This window comes from Elephas maximus, chromosome 2 (assembly GCF_024166365.1).
Source record: "Elephas maximus indicus isolate mEleMax1 chromosome 2, mEleMax1 primary haplotype, whole genome shotgun sequence".
Taxonomy (NCBI): Eukaryota; Metazoa; Chordata; class Mammalia; order Proboscidea; family Elephantidae; genus Elephas; species Elephas maximus.
In genome coordinates, this window is record NC_064820.1 from 20,047,821 (window position 1) to 20,072,009 (window position 24,189).

General features: G+C 42.3%; 1 protein-coding gene across 4 annotated transcripts in view; it reads right to left on the reverse strand.

Annotated features, from left to right (window-relative positions):
• RETREG1 (reticulophagy regulator 1) overlaps positions 1-24,189 on the reverse strand; it is a 186,322-nt gene that overhangs the window by 57,884 nt on the left and 104,249 nt on the right. The window contains exon 1 of one of the 4 annotated variants that reach the window (XM_049861389.1): positions 544-1,629. The exons of 2 other annotated variants lie outside the window; for them this stretch is intronic. Coding sequence is in view for 1 of the 2 variants with exons in the window: in XM_049861392.1 (XP_049717349.1) it covers positions 544-578 (35 nt within the window). In the remaining variant the exon portion in view is untranslated. Of the gene's footprint in view, positions 1-543; positions 1,630-24,189 lie in introns of those variants that run through there. One more of the 4 variants, XM_049861392.1, reaches the window with a different exon arrangement.

Here is a 24,189-nt window from a genome sequence, read left to right on the forward strand (position 1 = left end):
TCAATAAAAACATTGGTACAATTCATAAACTGCACATGGGGGCCAAACAAATCACACTTCAAAAGATTTGAAATTTTGGTTAAAAAAAAAAAGTTTTAAAATAATCAAAACTGGTATATTGGTCTAATATTTAACCTTAAATGTTCAATAAGTTTTGACTTCTTTACAATACACTTTACAAAATGTTCACTAGCTTAGATTTCCAATAGCTATCATCTAATGTTAAAAATAAAAAAAATTCAAGTAGACTTTACATATTGCAGAGGGAAACACTTTTTTTCTTTAATTTCATGTCATCACATCCTCATTCAAGAAAAACACTTATTTGCATATGTCTCTAAAACTCTATTAAGTTAGTGTCTCTCTTCAATTAGCTCATGCCGCCCAACTCTGGAAAAAAATTCAGTTTCCTGGAATTATGGGCCAGCATTTCTATTTTTTTGTTTTTTAGATATCTACTTTTAAAATTAGTCACTGTATTTTTTCAAAGATAAGTAACAAATGAATCAGAATCAAGGAAAAGTAAGCCTATAGCATAATTACCTTTTGCCTGGTGGAAAATCCTCCTTTTCAGGCATTTCTGCCCTTTAAAAACAAGCAATCGCTTATCGCAGCTCGCCAGTCCAAACAATGGTCTCTTCTCCGCTCTAAGGATGAATATCCAGGAGTGAAGTTCTTTCCTACTTGGAAAAAAGCACTCCTCCCTTACTCAGAAAGTGGGTGTTTACAAACCTGCAAAGTGCCTGAGTGCCCGCCTTGAATGAAGCTAAGAGCCGGCTTATTATGACTGTCCCCTTCTAAAAATAAACAGGTCACCTTTTACTCCCAGTACCATGATAGGCAGCTGGGAGCAGGCACTGCTCAGCTGCCAAACATTTCTCTCCAGTCGTGTGAGAAGGTGTCACCACCCAGCTATTAACTTTTACTGGGATGACTTCACCCAGGTCTGCCCTTTCTCCTTCCTTTTTTTCCCCTGGCACGACAGGCACCAACCGAAGGGCAGAGTTGCCAGGGAGAACTTGAAACTTCACCCTGGGCTATCAAATCTCCTTCAAGTCACAGGACGGAGTTGGAGAGCAGAGAGCAAAATGGGCTGTTTTTTTGTGATAGCTCAGGGGCTTGTTTGCTCTGAGAACTCTTAGCCACTTGGCAAAATGATCCCTTACTCCGGGAAAAAAGAAAAATCAACAATGGTATTTTGAGAGAGATTGTTTTGCAAGAAAATCTTCCTTCGGGCCATCTAGGTTAATCAGTTCAGAATAAGTACGCACATGTCTGTGAGACGATGTGTTCGCCTGAGCAAAGTGGTTTCATCCCAGGACTCCCTCAGTCATCACAGAGCAGCCTGACGTTGGCAAGTAGCCGGGCTGTGAGTCTGAGATGTTTCTAGAGGCTGGCTCCTCACAGCACAGGAGTACCAGCCACCAGGAACTCACATTTGCTACAACTTTTAAGAGTAGGACAAAAATCACTTCAATTTTTCCTTCTTTGAGGAAGTCCAGGAGAAATATTACCCAGATTATTCTAGGAAAAGGCACTGAGAGCTTTGGATCAAAGCTTGAAACCATTTTTTCCCCGACTGGGAACATTAGGTAAGACAGAAAGCAGGATCTGATTGGTAAGAAATAATTCACTTTGCTTTTAAAAACACATACGCCCCCAATACGCAAAAGGTAGAAACAACCTAAATGTCCATCGACAGATGAATGGATAAACAAAATGTGGTATGCACATACAATGGAATATGACTCATATAAAGAGTAATGAAGTCTTGAAATAAGCCATAACATGGATGAGCCTAGAAAACACTATGCTGAGTAAAATAGGTCAGTCACAATAGGACAAATAGCAGATGATCCCACTTACGTGCAACAGGCAAATGTACAGACCAAAGCTACCAGGGGTGGGAAGGGAGGGCTGGGAGGGAAGGGGAAAGGGGAAGAAGCCATTGCTTAGGGGGCACTGCATTTCTGTTAATGGTGGTGGGGTGATTTGGAAAAGCACAGTGGCGGTGGCTGCACAACAACAGGTTTGTGATAAATGTCACTGAATTGTATATGTAAAAATTGTTGAATTGGCAAATGTTTCGTTATATATATTTTTACCACAATAAAAAAAAGTAAATTGGGGGGATTCTGGGAAGAAGGTCGTGTAAACATCGTTCCAACCCTCTCCCACAAATACCACAAGTAGACAGTGCTTGGCTTTAAAAGGCTGAATCGCAGGGAACTGCAAACAGGCAAGAACTGGTGAACCAACAACCAGTCACATATGGTAGGAAAATTGCTTCTCTCACTTTCCCAGATCCTCCCTCTAGCCACATGGACTGCTGGCTGCTGTGAACTGGGGAAGTGGCCCCAGGAAAGAAGCCTGCTTCCCTAACTACCAGAGTCCCTGCCTGTACAAAGAAAGAGACAAGACCCTAAGTTTCTGCTCTAAAATCAAGACAGACCCCCACCAGGGTCCATTTGGAGTATGCTAATACCACCCCCCTCCCCCAACCTGGACACTGTCAGCTGCAAGCCTACTGTGAATTGCTACAGAAGGCCCAAGCAGTGGAGTCTGCTCCCATGATAAACACTCTGCCTGCCTCTCTGCACACACCATGGCTCAGGCCTCTGAAACCAACAGGACAGGCCTCCCTGAGGATCAACTTGGGTATGTCTGCTTCCCCTTCCAAGGTACTGCTGACTAAAGCTGCTGTGTGCTAGGAAGCAGGCATCTTGAGTGGAGGCCACACCCATAGGCAACACACTACAGGGTAGGCTCTGAGAGCACCAAGGCAGACCTCCCTGGGGGTCTATTCAGAGTATGACAACCCCTCCCCCAACGAGTAACCCTTGGCTGCTAGACTGATACGAACTCCTACAGAAAGTTCCCTACAGTGGAGTTAGGATTGCCAAAGTGGAGATTGCTCCCCCAACTACCACAGGGCCAATGGAGCTCCGTAACCAACAACATAGATCTCTCAAAGGACCTTTAGGGGAACAGAGCCCCTCCTCCTCCTCCTGAAACAGAGGAAGGTCAGCCTGGCCAGCTAAGATATAAGCAACACCCACAGAGCAGGAAACGAAGCCTTAGGCAAAAGTGGAGGCAAGATCCAGCCCTGAAGAGGGCTCGCTGAGTGTGGGTTTTCTGAATAAAAACGTGGTTGCAGAAACAGAGACGGGAATGGAGTAACAACCAGAGAGGACTGTACCTCCTGGTGGGCAGATTGATTAGTACATGACATCTCACTTGAGCGGCGGTGCCTGCTGGTGGACCGACTGACCACAGCATGTTGTCTAGTGTGTTTAGAAAAGATCGAAAAGTTGAAATCTGAGATCTGAAACTTTTGAATCCTAATCAAACCAGACAGGGAGAAGGAGCTATCACAGAGATGGAGAGAGAATGGTAAGCAAAGGCTGAAGGCTCTGCCCGCCTAGGAGCTTTTTGCAGAAAACAGTATAGGCAAAAACACTAAATACTGGGGAAAACTAAGAAAGTGAACACCCTCGAAAATTCCAGTGCCTCAACAAAAAAAAAATCACAAGGCATACACACAATGCAGAAATAATGACTCATTCAAATGAACATGACAAAAGGAGCAAACGTGCATCTAGGGATGACCAAATAATGAAAAAAAAGGAAGAATATAATACATTAAACATAATTAAAGAACTAAGGGAAAACAGAAAAAGAGCTAAAAGAAATAAAGAAAACAACGCATGAACAAAATAAGCATCTAAAAATAAGAGATATTATAACTGAAAGAGGCAATAACTGAAATGAGAAACACAATAGAAGGACTTACCAACAGATTTAATCAGGCAGAAAAACAATCAGATAATTAGAGGATAAAATAGTTAAAATTACAGACACTGAAGAGTTACAAGGAAGGAGGCTCAAGAAGGCTGAGCACAGTTTAATGGAATTATGGGCCAACAACAAGAGACCTAATATAAGCATCACAGGAATTCCAGAAGGAGATGAAAGAGATAAAGGGACAGAAAGGATTTTGGAAGAAATAATGACAGAAAATTTCCCCAATATAAGGAAGGACATGAATCTACAAATCCAGGATGCTCAAAGAATCTCAGGCGGGATAAACACAAAGAGATCTACACCCAGACACATCATAGTTAGGCTCTGAAAATAGTAAATATGAAGAAAGAATCTCAAAAGCAGTGAGACAAATGCAAACAGTCACATAAAAAGGATCCCCAACAAGATTATATGCCCATTTTTCCTCAGGAACAGTGGAAGCCAGAAAGCAATGATAATTTTAAAGTGCTGGAAGAAAAAAAAAAATGTCAACCAAGAATACTACACCCAGCAAAACTATCCCTTAAGAATGAGGATAAAATCAAAACATTCTCAGACAAACAGAAGCTGAGAGTTCATATTCACCAGATTGGCTCTACAAAAAATATTAAAGAAGGGAAAAGACACTAAAAATTAATTCAGAACTATACATAAAAAGAAAGATCCCTAATAATGAGAAATGCAAATCAAAAACCAAACCAACACATTGCCATCAAGTTGATTCTGACTCACAGCAACCCGACAGGACATAGTAGAACTGCCCCATAGGGTTTCCAAGGTTTTTTTTTAATCTTTACTAAAGCAGACTGCTACATCTTTCTCCAAAGGAGCAGCTGGTGGGTTTGACCACCGACCTTCTGCTTAGCAGCCAAGTACTTACCATTGTGTAACCAGGGCTCCTTTGACAAGCATAAGGACTACTAATAAGGTAGTCATGCTTGATAATTCTAAATGTTTTGTCCTTCATATTTTTTAATAACAAATACATAAAAAGGAAGGACAAAATTATGTTACAGGCCATATGAAAAATAAAGACATGATTAGTGACAATAAAAACAAAGGGGAGAGGAAAGGAATAGTATAAATACAGAATTTCTTGTATACTACCGAAGTTAAGTTAATATCAACTTACTCTACAATGTTATAAATGCAAGTTGTTAAATGTAATATTTATGGTAACCACTAAGAAAATATATTATTAAAAAAAATACACAAAAGGAAAAGAGAAGGGGACCAAAAAGACTCACTACAATAAACCAACAAAACACAAAAGTAAGCAGTAGTAAAGGACAAAGATGAAGGTTTAAGACACACAAAAAACAACAAAATGGCAGACAGAAGTAAGTCACTTGTTAGTAATTATAGTGAATGTAAATGGACTCAATGCTCCAATCAAAAGTCAGAGAGTGGAAGAATGGATTAAAAAAAACATGATTCAACTATACGCTGTTTATAAGAGACACACCTTAAACCCAAGGTCACAAACAGATTGAAAGTGAAAGGAGAGAAAAACTATTCCATGCTAATAATAACCAAAAGAAAGCCAGGGTGGCAATCTTAATACCACACAAAGCAGATTTTAAGACAAAACCTGTTAGAATAGATAAAGATGGACATTGCTGTTGTCGTTAGGTGCCATCCAGTCAGTTCCGACTCACAGCGACCCTATGCACAACAGAATGAAACACTGCCTGGTCCTGCACCATCCTCACAATCGTTGCTGTGCTTGAGCTCATTGTTGCAGCCACTGTGTCAATCCACCTTGTTGAAGGTCTTCCTCTTTTCCATTAACCCTGCACTTTGCCAAGTATGATGTCCTTCTCCAGGGACGGATCCCTCCTAACAACATGTCCAAAGCATGGAAGATGCAGTTTTGCCATCCTTGCCTCTAAGGAGCATCCTGGTTGGGCTTCTTCCAAGACAGATTTGTTTGTTCTTTTGGCAGTCCATGGTATATTCAATATTCTTCGCCAACACCACAATTCAAAGGCGTCAACTCTTCTTCGGTCTTCCTTATTCAGTGTCCAGCTTTCACATGCATATGACGTGACTGAAAATACCATGGCTTGGGTCAGGCGCACCTTAGTCTTCAAAGTGACATCTTTGCTTTTCAACACTTTAAAGAGGTTCTTTGCACCAGATTTACCCAATGCAATTTGTCATTTGATTTCTTCACTGCTACTTCCATGGCTGTTGAATGAGGATCCAAGTAAAATGAAATCCTTGACAGCTTCAGTCTTTTCTCCGTTTATCATGATGTTGCTCATTGGTCCAGTTGTGAAGATTTTTGTTTTCTTTATGTTGGGGTGTAATCCATACTGAAGACTGTGGTCTTTGAACTTCATTAGTAAGTGCTTCAAGTCCTCTTCACTTTCAGCAAGCAAGGTTGTGTCATCTGCATAACACAGGTTGTTAATGAGTCTTCCTCCAATCCTGATGCCCTCTTCTTCATATAGTCCAGCTTCTCGTATTATTTGTTCAGCGTACAGATTAAATAGGTATGGTGAAAGAATACAACCCTAACGCACACCTTTCCTGACTTTAAACCAATCAGTACCCCCTTGTTCTGTCCGAAAAACTGCCTCTTGATCTATGTAAAGGTTCCTCATGACCACAATTAAGTGTTCTGGAACTTCCATTCTTTGCAGTGTTATCCATAGTTTGTTATGATCCACACAGTCGAATGCCTTTGCATAGTCAATAAAACACAGGTAAACATCCTTCTCGTATTCTCTGCTTTCAGCCAGGATCCATCTGACATCAGCAATAATATCCCTGGCTCCACGTCCTCTTCTGAAACCGGCCTGAATTTCTGGCAGTTCCCTGTCGATATACTGGTGCAGCCGTTTTTGAATGATCTTCAGCAAAATTTTGCTTGCGTGTGATATTAATGATATCGTTCTATAATTTCCACGTTCGGTTGGATCACCTTTCTTGGGAATAGGCATAAATATGGATCTTGTCCACTCAGTTGGCCAGGAAGCGGTCTTCCATATTTCTTGGCATAGATGAGTGAGCACCTCCAGCACTGCATCTGTTTGTTGAAACATCTCAATTGATATTCCATCAATTCCCGGAGCTTTGTTTTTCACCAATGCCTTCAGAGCAGCTTGGACTTCTTCCTTCAGTACCATCGGTTCCTGATCATATGCCACCTCTTGAAATGGTTGAACATCGACTAATTCTTTTTGGTATAATGACTCTGTGTATTCCTTCCATCTTCTTTTGATGCTTCCTGCATCGTTTAATATTTTTCCCATGGAATCCTTCACTATTGCAACTCGAGGCTTGAATTTTTTCTTCAGTTCTTTCAGCTTTAGAAACACCGAGCCTGTTCATCCCTTTCGGTTTTCCATCTTCAGCTCTTTACACATGTCATTATAATACTTTACTTTGTCTTCTCGAGAGGCCCTTTGAAATCTTCTGTTCAGTTCTTTTACTTCATCAATTCTTCCTTTTGTTTTAGCTGCTCGATGCTCAAGGGCAAGTTTCCGAGTCTCCTCTGACATCCACCTTGGTCTGTTCTTTCTTTCCTGTCTTTTCAGTGACCTCTTGCTTTCTTCATGGATGATGTCCTTGATGTCATTCCACAACTTGTCTGGTCTGCGGTCACTAGTGTTCAATGCGTCAAATCTATTCTTGAGATGGTTTCTAAATTCAAGTGGGATATACTCAAGGTCATATTTTGGCTCCCATGGACTTGCTCTGATTTTCTTCAGTTTCAGCTTGAACTTGCATGTGAGCAATTGACGGTCTGTTCCACAGTCGGCCCCTGGCCTTGTCCTGACTGATGATATTGAGCTTTTCCATCGTCTCTTTCCACAGATGTAGTCATTTTGATTTCTGTGTGTTCCATCTGGTGAGGTCCATGTCTATAGTTGCCCTTTATGTTGGTGAAAAAAGGTATTTGCAATGAAGAAGTCATTGCTCTTGCAAACTTCTATCATTCGATCTCCAGCACTGCTCCTATCACCAAAGCCATATTTTCCAATGACTGATCCTTCTTCTTTGTTTCCAACTTTCACATTCCAATCACCAGTAATTATCAAAGCATCTTGATTGCATGTTTGATCAATTTCAGACTGCAGCAGCTGACAAAAATCTTCTATTTCTTCATCTTTGGCCCTAGTGGTTGGTGTGTAAATTTGAATAATAGTTGTATTAACTGGTCTTCCTTGTATGCATATGGATATTATCCTATCACTGACAGCACTGTACTTCAGGATAGATCTTGAAATGTTCTTTTTGACAACGAATGCAACACCATTCCTCTTTGAGTTGTCATTCCCAGCATAGTAGACTATATGATTGTCCAATTCAAAATGGCCAATACCAGTCCATTTCAGCTCACTAATGCCTAGGATATCGATGTTTATGTGTTCCGTTTCATTTTTGACGATTTCCAATTTTCCTAGATTCATACTTCGTACTTTCCAGGTTCCGATTATTAATGGATGTTTGCAGCTGTTTATTCTTGAGTCGTGCCACATCAGCAAATGAAGGTCCCAAAAGCTTTACTCCATCCACGTTATTAAGGTCGACTCTACTTTAAGGAGGCAGCTCTTCCTCAGTCATCTTTTGAGTGCCTTCCAACCTGGTGGGCTCATCTTCCAGCACTGTATCAGACAATGTTCTGCTGCTACTCATAAGGTTTTCACCGGCTAATGCTTTTCAGGAGTAGACTGCTGGGTCCTTCTTCCTAGTCTGTCTTAATCTGTAAGTTCAGCTGAAACCTGTCCTCCATGGGTGACCCTGCTGGCATCTGAATACCGGTGGCATAGCTTCCAGCATCACAGCAACACACAAGTCCCCACAGTACGATAAACTGACAGACTCGTGGGGGAGCTCTTAGGTAGGTACTATTATTATCCCCATTTTACAGGAGAGGAAACTGAGGCCGAGAGTTGCTAAATGCTTTACCCAAGGTCACAGGTCAGTAAATAATAGAACTGAAATTTGAACCCAGGCAGTTCTGTCTCAAAATGTAAGCCCTTACACACTGTATGAGCACCTTGGAGAATTGGAGTTGCACACTGTGTTGGTTGGTCGTATTTTTATTTTTATGTGTGAGTAAAATATCAGTTGTTGTTAGGTGCCATCGAATTGGTTCTGACTCATAGCGACCCTATGTACAACAGAACAAAACATTTCTTGGTCCTGTGCCATCCTCATGATTACTGCTATGTTTGAACCCACTGTTGCAGCCACTGTGTCAATCCATCTCATTGAGGGTCTTCCTCTTTTTCACTGACCTTCTATTTTACTAAGTAAGACTGTCCCTCTTCAGGGACTGGTTCCCCCGATACCATGTCCAGAGTACATAAGATGAAGTCTCACTATCCTCACTTCTAAGGATACTGAATTCATGTATTTATTTGAAAAGAGAAAGGGGTTAAATGAAAATGGGGGTGGCCTTCCCATATTTAGGATTAGGCACAAGCGTTCTTCAGTCTGAAGCAGTTCTTTAACACTTATTTAGGACAGAGTAGGAGCAATCTGAGCAGGAAGCCACTGGTAACATCTGGCCCCTCTAGGAAACCTGGTTTCTACCTGTATCTAAACACATGGAGGGAAGGGAAATAAAACCCCAGTAGGAGCTTTAGAAAAGTATTTGGAGGTGGAAGGAAGAAGGGAACCCTCGAGTGGTACAACAGTTAACATACTTGGCCACTAACCAAAAGGTTGGAGGTTCATGTCCACCCAGAGGCAGCTCGGAAGACAGGCCTGATGATCTACTTTCAAAAAAGCCATTGAAAACCTATGGAGTATAGTTCTACTCTGGCACATAGGAGGTTTCCATGAGTCAGAGTTGGTGTGATGGCAACTGGTTCAGTTTTTTGGGTAGTAGGGAGAAGAGATAAGAGAGAAAGAAATCACCTTGATACAGAGCGTCTCAGCTGTGCTTTAAGCATGGCTTTGAACCGGTTCAAAAGGATTCAATCACGGCCATCATAAACAAGGGCAGTGTTCACGTTACATAGCAAACAGATCTTTACCTGAGTAGCAAACAAGCCTCGAGTCAATTTCAACTCATAGCAACCCTATAGGACAGAGCAGAACTGCCCCATAGGGTTTCCAAGGAGTGGCTGGTGGTTTCAAACTGCTGACCTTTTTGTTCGTAGCGGAGCTCTTAACCACTGAGTCACCAGGGTTCCAAACAAACGGTGGTGCTCTGCTCCAAGATGGCGGCCAAGTGCGCCACTTTTCAAGTGTGTAGCTCTCCACAGTCCTGCCAATAACCCATCCTCCTCATTAGGCTCCTGAAACATTCAATGTAGCACAGTCGGCCACTGTCTTTGAGAGGGAAACGGCTGTTTGTGTCCTACTTGGGTCAAAATCCGACAGACAACAGATTTGGCTGCTATGCAATGCATATGCTGCCCTTGTTTACAGCAGCCATGACTGAACTGTTTCAAACTGGTTGGAAGCCCAATCTTAAGTAGAGAAAGGATGAGGAAGTATGTATGAAGAAGCCAGTCCCAGGTGACTAACAGGACCTCAGAGAAGGCTTCACAAACAAGACTTTGTAGAGACCATGTTTAGTCCAATGAGATGGGTCTCAGCAAACACAGGACACAATAAAAATCAAGTCAGGGCTGAATGGTCACATGTTTCATGAGGTCTAAAGCACGTGTCTTGTTCTACACAGCCCTTTTCTCTCCCCCTCCTTAAGCTGTGGCCAAGCCTGCTGTCCCTCCTTCTCCCTTTTTCCTGAGCCTACTCCTGTCCTCGGAAGTCATTACCACTTCCTGCTCCTCCTTCCACCCACCATCACCTCACCCTTCCTTGAGTGAACCCACTGAATACAAGCAAACTTTACACTTCTCTTCACATATCCAAATGGTCATTAACTCCAAAACATCACAGCTTAAAATTAACAACAGATATGAACTTTTATTAGGAAATATATTCTTTAATCAGAAAGTTAGGACATAAAACATACTGCCTTAGCCGGAACAGGACAAACACTTGGAAGCTCTTGGAGGCGCCCCCTGCTAGCCTTTCTACCACTCAGCTTCCTTCTTTCCTTCCCATCCTGCCATTGTCATCTGTCTCTTCTTCCTTATTTCTGTCATACTCCCGCACCCTCTATCATGGACTATCCTCTATCATGGACTGTGTTGTGTTCCCCCCACCCCCAAAATATGTGTCAACTTGGTTAGGCCATGATTCCCAGTATTGAGTGGTTGCCCTACGTTTTGTGATTGTAATTTTATGTTAAAGAGAATTCGGGCGGGATTGTAACACCACCCTTACCCAGGTCACATCCCTGATCCAATGTAAAGGGAACCTCCCTGGGGTGTAGCCTGCATCACCTTTTATCTCTCAAGAGATAAGAGGGAAAGGGAAGCAACGGGGAGGGCTGGGCTCATACCACCAAGAAACCAGTGCCAGGAGCAGAGTGTGTCCTTTGGACCCGGGCTCCCTGCATGGAGAAGCTCCTAGTCCAGGGGAAGATTGACGAGGCCAACAAAGACAGAATGACTTCTCTTGGAGCTGATACCCTGAATTTGGACTTCTAGCCTACTTTACTGTGAAGAAATAAATTTCTCTTTGTTAAAGCTAACCACTTATGGTACTGCTGTTACAGCAGCACTAGGTAACTAAGACTGCCTCCACCACCTCCAGTCCCTAAAGCCCCTCCTCCCTCATCTTCTTCTGCAAGTCTGTGTCCTCTGCTCCTGGCCTTTTTTTTAATTAATAAACTTTATTTTTTCTAGCAGTTCCGGGTTTACGGAAAGTATATAGGGAGTTCTCACACACACACAGCTTCCACTACTGTTAACCCTCTTGCATTCGTGTGGTATGTTTGCTTCAATGGATGAACCAATAGCAATACATTATTATTAACTAAAGTTCACAGTTTCCATTACAGTTCACTCTTTGCGTTGTAAAGTTTGATGGGCTTTCAAAAAAACATGTCATGTATCCACCATTGTAGTACCATACAGAACGGTTTCACGGCCCTAAAAATGCCCTCGGCTCCACCTATTCGCCCTCCCTTCTTCCCTCTCCCCAAACCCCTAGCAACCACAGATCTTACTCTCTCTCTAGTTTTCCCTTTTCTAGAATGCCATATATTTGGAATTATATAATATTTAGCTTTTTCATATTGACTCCTTCCTCACAGTAACATGCATTTAAGGTTCCTCCATGTCTTGATAGCTCATTTCTCTTTATCACTAAGTATTATTCCATTGCATGGATGGACGTACCACGGTTTCATTACCCATTCACCTGCTAAAGGGCAACTTGGGTGCTTCCCAAGTGTGGGTAGTTATGAATAAAGGTGCTATAAAACTGTGTGCCGGTTTTGGGCGGACATACATTGGCACTGCAAGCCTTTCCACCTTTACCTCCACTTTCTCCAGAATCCCCTGGGTGGGTGCACTCTGCTCTGGCCAAGCTACACTTGCCATATAGTTCACTGCCCATCAAGCTTCCCTCCACAGAACACACCTGTTCCTCAATAATCTTCCTGCTTGCTTTCTTATTTAAAGCTAAGGCCATATGGATATTTCAAGGGTAAAGGTCCTTGATAGAGAAACTTTGGTTCCAAGAAATTTTGAGAAAATAGCCCCAGGAGAGAAAGAACTCTGGCAGGTCTCATAGCTCTTGACAAACATAAGGACATGGAAAATTTCTAAGGGGTTTTATGGATAGTAAAGACTGGGGTTACTCAGCAAGGGCAGTACACAACTCCAAACAAACCTTATCTCTTGTGCTTAAAAATACAGCTCATTACAGGGGGGCAGGTATCACCTTCTGCTTAACCATGGATTACATAATACTTTTATTGCACGTTGACCTGGCCTTCCTAATCACATTTTGCTTATGTCAGTGTGAAAAATTATTTTTCATTCCTTGAATGGTAACTGGTAAGATGTTTCTTGGCTATATATTTATCCAGCAGTTTGTAGAGGTCAAATTGAAATGGAGACTGTTATGGATTGAATGGTGTCTCCCCAAAATGTGTGTCAACTTGGCTAGGCCATAATTCCCAGTATTGTGTGACTGTCCACCATTTTGTCATCTGATGTGATTTTCCTATGTGTTATAAATCCTACCTCTATGATGTTAATGAGGTGGGACTAAAGGCAGATAAGGTTGTGACTTAAATCCATCTCTTTTGAGATATAAAGGGCAGAAAGTAAGCAGAGAGACAAGGGACCTCATACCACCAAGAAAGCAGTGCCAGGAGCAGAGCTCGTCCTTTGGACCCGGGGTCCCTATGCTGAGAAACTCCTAGTCCAGAGGAAAATTGATGACAAGGACCTTCCTCAAGAGCTAACAGACAAAGCCTTCCCCTGGAGCTGAATCCCTGAATTTGGACTTCTAGCCTCCTAGACTGTGAGCGAATGAATTCCTCTTTATCGAAGCCATCTGCTTGTGGTATTTACGTTACACCAGCATGACATAACTAAGTCAGAAACTTTTCACCTCAATCTTTTTTTTAATAATTTTTATTGTGCTTTAAGTGAAAGTTTACAAATCAAGTCAGTCTCTCACATAAAAACTTACATACACCTTACTAACCCATACCTTACTACATACTCCCAATTACTCTCCCCCCAGTGAGACAGCCCACTCCCTCCTTCCAGTCTCTCTTTTTGTGACCATTTTGCCAGCTTCTAACCCTCTCTACCCTCCCATCTCCCCTCCAGACAGGAAATGCCAACACAGTCTCAAGTGTCCACCTGATACAAGTAGCTCACTGCTCATCAGCATCTCTCTCCGACCCATTGTCCAGTCCAATCCATGTCTGACGAGTTGGCTTCAGGAATGGTTCCTGCCCTGGGTCAACAGAAGGTTTGGGGACCATGACCACCAGGGTCCTTCTAGTCTCAGTCAGACCATTAAGTCTGGTCTTTTTATGAGAATTTGGAGTCTGCGTCCCACTGTTCTCCCGCTCCCTCAGGGGTTCTCTGTTGTGTTCCCTGTCAGGGCAGTCATTGGTTGTGGCCAGGCACCATCTAGTTCTTCTGGTCTCAGGATGATGTAGTCTCTGGTTCATGTGGCCCTTTCATCTCAATCTTCTTAACAACAGTAATTATTACTTCCAGGCTGGTTTTGAAGATATGGGACGGAGACCAGAAAGCCTTCTCCTATTTCTCTTCACCAGCACCCTCTAGAAATATGGTGGTGTTGGCTGTCCGTGGGTAAGCTCTGTCTGCTGACCCAACCTTGGGTAGGAATTAGATTGCTCCTCAGACACCGAAAGCACCTCCACTCCAGCCATGGGGCTTGGGGAAACATACTTCCCAGGCCAATAGTCCACAGCCTCCAGGCATCTTAGAAGAGGAACCAGTCTGTGTAGAACTCTTTGCAACAAGAAAGACTGGGGATCCCTCTGGTGCGGATTAGTGGGAAAGAAGGGGGTCTTAACTTAGGAGACCTCATAACTGCTTCTTGTAGAAGGGTAAATCCCTCCAATAACTCATGAGGCATCAACCACCGTCTGGGGATAAACCAACCTGGCCTCTCAGAAACATTGGTTTATCTCCTTCAGGCCATCACAGGTTCCCAATGGCACACTCATAGCAACCTGAAAGTGCCCTGTGAGTGGCTTAACTTCTATCAGGGTATGAGTCAAACTCCTTCCTTTTCAAGGAAAAGTAATGACCTTTAAAAGTAGAGTAATAAGAACCCACAAGTTGAATCGTGAAGAGCCTTAGAAGAGACACTGATAGCCCAGGGAGACTCTGATGATGTTATTCCCTGATTTCTTGCCTCCACCAGGAATTGATTCGATGGCAACTGACAACAACAACAGTTCCTTCAAAGGGTGTGATGGTTAAGGCTGTGTGTCAACTTAGCTGGGCCATGATTCTCAGTGGTTTGGCAGTTATGATGTAGTCTGGCAGTTGTATAATGCTGTAATCGCCTCCATGATGAGATCTGATATAATGTGATCACCTTTATGATGGGATCTGCTGTGAGTATCCAATCATCTGAAAGGGAGTTTCCTTGGTGGTGCGGCCTATATCTAACATAACGGAACTTTCTGGCAATGTTCGGAGGCTTTTGTTTACTCTGGATCCTGCAACTGGCTCCTATTCATCATCTGATCTTCAGTTCTTGGGACCTCAGCTAGCAACTTACCTGCCTTCTTGCCTGCCGATCTTGGGATTTGGATTCGTCGGCCTCCACAGCCTGTGAGCCAGGGGCCTTCTGTCTGACTTGCCAATCTTGGGTTCACCAGTCCCTGCATCCATGTGGGTCAGGAGAAGCCTCCAGCCTGACCCACTGACTTGGGACTTTATAGCCTCTACAACTTTGTGAACCACTTCCTTGATACAAATCTCTATATTTATACGCTTTACTGGTTTTGCTTCTCTAGAGAAACCAGCCTAAGACAGAGGGGGTTCCTCCAGTGTGTAGCAGCCCTCTCTTATAAGCACACACAAACTTGTCTCTATTTTTCTTAGCAAACTTTTCATTATGGAATAAATTTAGATCTATAGAAAAGTTGCAAAGATAATACAGAGAGCTCCTGCATACATACACTTCACCAAGTTTCCCCTAAAGTTAACCTTAAGGTACATTTGCCAAAATTAAGAAACTAACACCTGTATAGTACTATTAACCAAATTCCAGATTTTATTTGGACTTCACTAGTTTTTTAATTTGTCCCTTTTTCTTCCAGGATCCCATCCAGAACACCATACTGCATTTAGGTATCTTGTCTCCTCAATGCCTCTGGTCTACGACAGTTTCTTAGTCTTTCCTATTTTTTCATAACCTTGACAGTTTTAAGGAGTATTTTGCAGATATCAGAGGATCCCTGGTGGCGCAGTGGTTAAGCACTCAGCTGCAAACCAAGAGGTCAAAAGTTCGAATCCACCAGCTGCTCCACAGGAGAAAAATGTGGCAGTCTGCATCTGAAAAGATTACACCCTTGGAAGCCCTATGGGGCAGTTCTACTCTATCTTATTGGGTTGCTATGAGTTGGAATCAACGGCAACAAGTTTGTTTGGTTTTTCATTTGCAAATATCAGGTATTTTGTAGACTGTCCCTCCATCTGGATTTGTCTGATGGTTATCTCATAATTAGACTGGACTTACGGGTACTAAGGAGGAACACCACAGCAGTGAAACACCCCTCATCATATCATATTAGGGGTACATGATGTCCCCATAATCGATCACTGGTGATGTTAACTTGATCCCTTGGATAAAGTAGCATTTGCCAGGATCACTCCTATAAAGTTACTATTTTTCCTTTTACTCTATTCTTTGTAAACAAGTCACTAGGTTCAGCTCACACCCAAAGGGTGTGAGAGCAGGGACAAAGCTCTACCTGCTGAAGGGGAAAGTATCCCTGCAAATTATTTGGAATTCTGTAAGGAAAATAGTCTCCTTCCCCCCTCACTCCGTGTCCTTATTTATTCAATCATTTCTCTATATAGTATGTGCCCATGTATGCTTACTTTATACTTTGAGTTACAATCCAATGCTATATTATTTTCTTGTTCAAATTGTTCCAGTTACAAATTTATCTTTGTCCATGCTGCCCTCTCTGACGACTCCTCTTCCAACCCCTTAAGTGACCTGAAGAGGCTACCTCTCTGACTTAGTGTCCCTCTCTGCCCTTGTGGCATCACTCCACTCAACTTGCTCAGCTCTGCCCCACAACGTCCAGCTGAGCTCGGTGCTAACACAGGGCACCCAGTTCTCCCCAAGATCATCTCACTACCTTCACACACAGAATCAGCACCCACTGTCTTAGTTACCTATTGCTGCTGTAACAGAAATACCACGAGTGGATGGCTTTAACAAAGAGAAGTTTATTTTCTCACAGTCTAGCAGCAGGTTAAAAGTTCAAATTCAGGGTGTCAGTTCCAGGGGAAGCCTTTTCTCTGTTGGCTCTGGGGAAAGGTCCTTGTCATCAATCTTCCCCTAGACTAGGAGCTTCCTGCACAGGGACCCCAGATTCAAAGGATGCGCTCTGCTCTTGGTGCTGCTTTCTTGCTGGTATGAGGTTCCCTGTCTCTCTGCTGGCTTCCCTCTTTTATATCTCAAAAGAGATTGGCTTAAGACACTAATCTTGTAGATCTCATCAATATAACTGCCACGAATCCATCTCATTAACATCATAGCTGTAGGATTTACAACACATAGGGAAATCACATCAGATGACAAAATGGTAGACAATTATACAATACTGGGAATCATGACCTAGCCAAATTAACAGATATTTTAGGGGTACACAATTCAATCCATGACACCGGATAAGAAGCAACACCACTGAACCCAGAAGGCTGAGGTAGGCCAACAAAGGACGCTAACATCCTGTATTCACATGGGTTGTCCATCTCAATGAACATGCAAGAGACAGGTGAGGCATATGCTCCCTCTTGGTGTGCCAGATGCCATGTGTGTGTCCACAGAGGTGAGCTGCGTGCACGTGTGAGCGCGTCCCAATGTGTCTCATGAAAGCCATGACAATCTGCCTTGTTTCCTCTCCCTGATAACATTTCCAAGACTTAGACCAAGTTCAGATTCCACGTGTGCCATCAGCCCTTACCTTTCATGTTTCATTCCTATTTTGAGTATTAAAGGAAGTACACGACTTAAAATAGAAATGAGACTTGGCTTCTTTATGTGCGCCTACTTTTAGCATCAAACCATGGCAACGTCATACACAGAGTTCATCACAGATCTTCAGAGTGGATTCACAGCGGCCAGACGCACTTCCAACCTGCTTACCTATAACCACTGTGAATTTTTTATAGCAAGTTTGATTTTATGTTTTTGAATAAGACAATGAAATCACAGGCTGGACTGAAAACTGTACAAGGCAATGTCCTGCTTAAGACTCCTTCTGATGTGGATTCTGTGCCCATTGCAAGTGGTTACAATTTAAACATCACCTCAGTTCTAAATATAAATGAAGAGAAATGGACATGCTGTGTCAGAAGCTATCTAAGAGGCCAGGAGATAATGTGTGTTTTCACGTCTGTAGGTGGATGTGCAAATGAGGACATTGCGTTGACATATGACATTGAGTCCCCTGCTCCACCCTCCTCCCACCCCCAGAAGTGCAACTAGACTTATAGGAGGAGGTATACCAGGAGTTCCACATCAACAACAAAGGAGTAACAACTGTTTCCAGGTTCTTCACAACAAACTAGACTTAAAAACTTGAAGGTAAAGTGAGGCTTCTCTTGGGAAGCCAGCCTGAAACTCAGGCTTAAATGGATGAGATGGCGCTTTCTACCCCCATGTGTAACATTCATATCTCCCCAAATGGGCCTGGCAACAATTGAGACAAAGTTGGGGTGGGGGGAAACAGAGCAGGATACTGGGTTCCTAGGGAAATCTCCCCACCTCCACGGAGGGTCACGCCTGTGGGTACCAAATGGATCAAGGAGACTCTGTAGAAAAATATTTTCTGTTTGCAAGAAAATCAATCAGTTGTGACCCATAGACATGATGTAAAGCAGACAAGAAAACAGCACACCTCAGTTGTTCATTCATCATGTATTTACTGAGGGCATATATTGTGCCTCCAGCACCCATCTGTCAGTTTGTGGTATGGTGGTGGCTTGCATGTTGCTATGATGCTGGAAGCTATACCACCAGTATTTTAAATACCAGTAGGGTCACCCACAGTGGACAGGTTTCCGTTTAGCTTCCAGGATAAGAAAGACCAGGAAGAAAGGCCTAGTGATCTGATTCCAAAAATAAACCAGTGAAAACCTATGAATCACAACAGAAGACTGTCCAAGACTTCATCTTGCTTACTTTAGACATTTTATCAGGAGGGACCTATCACTAGAGAAGGACATCATGTTTGATACAGTGGAGGGCCACAGGCAAAGGAAACCCTCAATGAGATAGATCGACACAATGACCACACAATGAACTCAAACATACCAATGATCATGAACATGGCACAGGAATGTGCAACATTTTGTTCTGTTATACAAAAGGTCACCGACTTGATGGCAACTAGCAGCGTAACATTTTGTGCCAGATTCCATGTGATGCAACAGGTCATAGACCCAGCTGTGGGGAACATCTGTGGCCTCAGTTACTAAAAAACAGTTACTAGAAGGGACTAAAGCATAGAAGGAGGCTTAGAGACCTCATTGACAAAGGCTCAATCATGGATTACATGGGAAAATGTGGACCCAAGAAAAGAGGTTCCAGGAACAACTATAAAGGCCCTGAAGCAAGAATGAATACAGCATCCTTCAGTGGAAAAGAGTGTGGTCCCCTTTCATTCGAGGTTGCCAGGTGTTGGGCATATACTTCATTCTGAGTAGAATAGGAAGTCATCAAACTATTTAAGCTGTGGTGTGTGCAGAGACCAGCCTCTTCTGGAGGCCTGTCCAGAATGACTGCTAGTCCTGGTCAGAGGGTATGAAGGTGTGGAATACAGGGAAGAGCGAACTCAAATATTACTTCAATCCACTCAACACCATATAGTCCTTGAGAGCACATTCCCGAAGAACATCTGATGGCATGGAAATTTTAACATATTAAAACAGAGGTTGGAAAACTTTTCTATAAAGGGTCCTAAAACCAACTGGGGTAGAGTCAGTTCTGACTCATGGCCACCCCGTGTGCGCCACAGTAGAACTGTGCTCCATAGGGTTTTCAACGGCTGATTTTTCAAAAGTAAATCCCCAAGATTTTCTTCCAAGGTATTTCTGGGTGGCCTTGAACACTAAACTTATCATTTAACAGACAAGCGTGTTAACCATTTGCACCCTGTAAAGGAACTTCCTGTAAAGGGCCAAATAAGAAATATTTTTGGCTTTGCGGGTCACGTGGTCTCTGTTTCAACTACTCTTCTGTTGTAGCATGAAAGCAACCAGAGACAATATATAAACAAATGAATGGTGGTTGTAGTTTGCCAGTCCCTATATTTTATACACACATACACGTACACACACAGTTATAAAAGAATATGCATTCGGTTGGGATGCTGGAAGCTATGCCACTGGTATTCAAATACCAGCAGGTTTCAGCAGAGCTTCCAGGCTAAGACAGACCAGGAAGAAGGACCTGGAGGTCTACTTCTGAAAAAATTAGCCAATGAAAAACTTATGAACAGCAGCAGAACACTGTCTGATATAGTACTGAAAGATGAGCCCCTCAGGTTGGGAGGCACTCAAAATACAACTGGGGAAGACCTGCCTCCTCAAAGTAGAGTCAACCTTAATGACATAAATGGAGTCGAGCTTTCAGGACCTTCATTTGCTGATGTGGCATGACTCAAAATGAGAAGAAACAGCTGCGAACACCCATTAATAATCAGAACATGGAACGCATGAAGTACAAATCTAGGAAAACCGGAAGTTGTCCAAAATGAAATGGAACACATAAAGACTGATATAATAGGCATGGTGAACTGAAAAGGACTGGTATTGGCCATTTTGAATCAGACAATCACATGGTCTACTATGCCAGGAATGACAACTTGAAGAGGAATGGCATTGCATTCATCGTCAAAAAGAACATTTCGAGATCTATCCTGAAGTACAACGCTGTCAGTGATAGGATAATATCCATGTGCCTAAAAGGAAGACCAGTTAATACCATTATTCAAATTTATACACCAAACATTAATGCCAAAGATAAAGATATTGAAGATTTTTACCAAGATGCACTGATAATTACTAGTGATTGGAATGCAACAGTTGGATATAAAGAAGGATCAGTAGTTGAAAAATGTGGCCCTGATGATAGAAATGACACCAGAGATTATACCACAGAATTTTGCAAAAGCAACCATTTGTTCATTGCAGGTACCTTTTTCAACAACATAAATGGCAACTATACAAATGGACCTCCAGGGGTGGAATACACAGGAATCAAATCAACTGAAGGAAATTAAAACAAGTCCATAAAACCCAAAGTACGACCTTGAGTATATCCCACTTAAATTTAGAGGCCATCTCAAGAATAGATTTGATGCATTTAACACTAATGACTGAAGACCAGACGATCTGTAGGATGACACCAAGGACATCATACATGAAGAAAGCAAAAGGTCATTAAAAAGCCAGGAAAGAAAGAAAAGACCAAAATGGATGTCAGAAGAGGCTCTGAACCTTGCTCTTACATGTAAAGCAAGTGGAAGAAATGAAGTAAAGAGCTCAACAGAAGATTTCAAAGGGCAGCTCAAGACGACAGACAAAAGTATTAAAATTCAGTGGGCAAAAGACCTGGAGTTAGAAAACCAAAAGGGAAGAACATACCAAACATTTCTCAAGCTGAAAGAACTGAAGAAAAAATTCAAGCCTCAAGTTGCAATTTGGAAGGATTATATGGGCAAAATTTTGAATGACACAGGAAGCATCAAAAGATGATGGAAGAAATACACAGAGTCAATGTACCAAAAAGAACTGTTTGACATTCAACCTTTTCAGGAGACAGAATATGATCAAGAACCTATGGTGCTGAAGGAAGAAGTCCAAGCTGCTCTGAAGGCACTGGTGAAAAACAAGGCTCCAGGAATTGGCAGAACACCAAGTGAGATGTTTCAACAAAGGGATGCAGTGCTGGAGGTGCTCACTTGTCTATGCCAAGAAATTTGGAAGACAGCTGCCTGGCCAATCAGCTGGAAGCGATGCATATGTGTGCCCATTCCAAAGAAAGGTGATCCAATGGAATGCAGAAATTATCACATAATATCATTAATATCACATACAAGTAATATTTTGCTGGAGATAATTCAAAAGTTGTTGCAGCAGTACATTGACAGGGAACTGCCAGAAATTCAAAATGAATTCAGAAGAAGACGTGGAACCAGGGATATCATTGTTGATGTCTGATGGATCCTGGGTGAAAGCACAGAATACCAGAGAGATGTTTTCCTGTGTTTTATTGGCTATGCTAAGGCATTCAACTCTGTGCATCATAACAAATTATGGATAACATTTTGAAGAATGGGAATTTCAGAACACTTAATTGTGCTCATGAGGAACCCGTACATAGATCAGGAGGCAATTGTTTGATCAGAACAAGGGGATGCTGCATGGCTCAAGATCGGGAAAGGTGTGTGTCAAGGTTGAATCCTTTCACCATACTTATTCAATCTGTATGCTGAGCAAATAATTTAAGAAGCTGGACTGTATGAAGAAGAATGAGGCATCAGGATTAGAGGAAGACTCACTAACAACCTGCAATATGCAGGTGACACAACCTTGCTTGCTCAAAGTCAAGAGACATGAAGCACTTACTGATGAAGATCAAAAACCGCAGCCTTCGATATGGATTACACCTCAACATAAAGAAGACAAAAATCCTCACAACTGGACCAGTAAGCAACATCATAATAAACAGAGAAAATATTAAAGCTTTCAAGAATTTCTTTCTACTTGGATCCACAATCAATTCTCATGCAAGCAGGAATCAAGAAATAAGATGACTTATTGCATTGGGTAAATCTGCTGCAAAAGATCTCTTTACAGTGTTAAAAAGCAGAGATATCACTTTGAGGACTAAGGTGCACGTGACCAAAGCCATGGTATTTTCAGTTTGCCTCGTACGCACGCAAAAGCTGGACAATGAATAAGGAAGAACAAAGAAGAATTAATGCCTTTGAATTACGGTGCTGAAGAATACTGAATATGCCATGGACTGCCAGAAAAACAAACAAACCTCTCTTAGAAATACAGCCAAAATTCTCCTTAGAAGCGAGAATGGCAAGACTTCGTCTCATGTACCTTGGACATGTCATCAGATGATACCCGTCCCTGGAGAAGGACATCATGCTTGGTAAAGTAGAGGGCCAGCAAAAGAGAGAAAGACCCTTAATGAGATGGACTGACACAATGGGTGCCAAGGACCAGGCAGTGTTTTGTTCTGTTGTACAGAGGGTCGCCATGAATGGGAACCAACGTGAGGGCACCTAGCAACAACAAGAATATCTTATTTTGTAAATATAGAGTAAACCATCTGGAAGGAAATATACACCCCAATATTAATAGTGATTATTCCTACGGTTTTTATTTTCTTTTGTGTGCTTTAAGTATTTTCAAAAACGTCCCCACATATACATTGTTTTCGTAAACAGATGAAACTATAAATGAAAACGAAGTCTGGGATTCTGTGTTTTGGTTTCCTCTCATGGATCACACGCTTTATTTTATTGAGGCTATTTAATATGAATATATGTATAAAAATGATCCTCAGTAAATAATTTCTAAATGAGTAGTTCACAAGCAAATAACATGAAGCTATGTTTCCTAGCGCCTGCAAGTGTCTGTGTGCGTAGTGGGGAAAGTTGTTTTCTACCGCATTGGCTGGGGCCCTGGAAAAGATTGCATCTTGAATTAGCAGCTTGACTGTTTGCTGCCCAGATAAATATTGTGTTGCTATGACTGAAATTGCCCTGCCACGTGGGTCACCCTGTCATATAATTAGCCCCTTATCATCATATCAGGTGCAAATCAAACCAACAGCACTGTTAATGTAGCAATTTACCAAGCCATAAAAGTTGTTTTCATGTGTCAACGTTTGATTTAATGTTACCATGATCCCAATGAAGACACATGTCAATCTTCAACAGTAAGCTTCACCTTGGTATAAAGCACTTATGTAACTTAAGTTCCAAGCTATATCAGCTAGGTGGGCTAGTTTTTGCATGTTCTTCGTTGTATTACTCTGAGTTTTCTCAGTCCAAGTGGACCCAGGATGGTGTAAAGAGTAGAATTTAATCTTAATGTCCTTTTGGGCTCTCCCGTTTAGGATCATTCTGTGTGGTGGGCCAGTTAAGGTTTAACCTTCGTGGTTCAATTAGCATCAAGTCTAGTGCAGAGTTTAACACAGCTTGGCCTGTGCCCAGAGAGCTGTGCGCATTATTCCCTACTACACTTGATGGAGTCTCACTGTTCTGGAAGGCCAGGCTTCACTGCAGCTCCCCTTCCCTTCTGTCCACTCCTGCTCCATTTCCTCCCTTCCCAGGTGTCGATCCTGAGAGTGCTCCTTAATAAATGCCCCCGCACGCTACTCTCCATCTCAGTCAGCTTCCAAGAAACCCACCTTGGCTAGAGTCCTCTCCTCTGCATCCACATTTTATTTCCTTCTCAGTGAGGCTGTAACTGCTCACTTGGACAGTAAACCAGTGAAGGGTCAGGGTCTCTGGTGTCTGGTCTACCCAAAAAGACATACACACACACACACACACACAGATGCACACTGAGATCTAACGACGTCTCCTGAGATCCAATGGAGACCCAACATTTTTTTTTTTTAATTTGTGTGTATGTGCTTTAAGTAAAAGTTTACAGCTCTAGTTTCTCATACAAAAATTTATACACGCATTGTAACCCTGCTCTCTCTATATTGTTTCAGCACACTCTTCCTTTCCACCCCAGATTTCCTGTGTCCATTCAACCAGCTCCTGTCCCTTTCAGCCTTCTCATC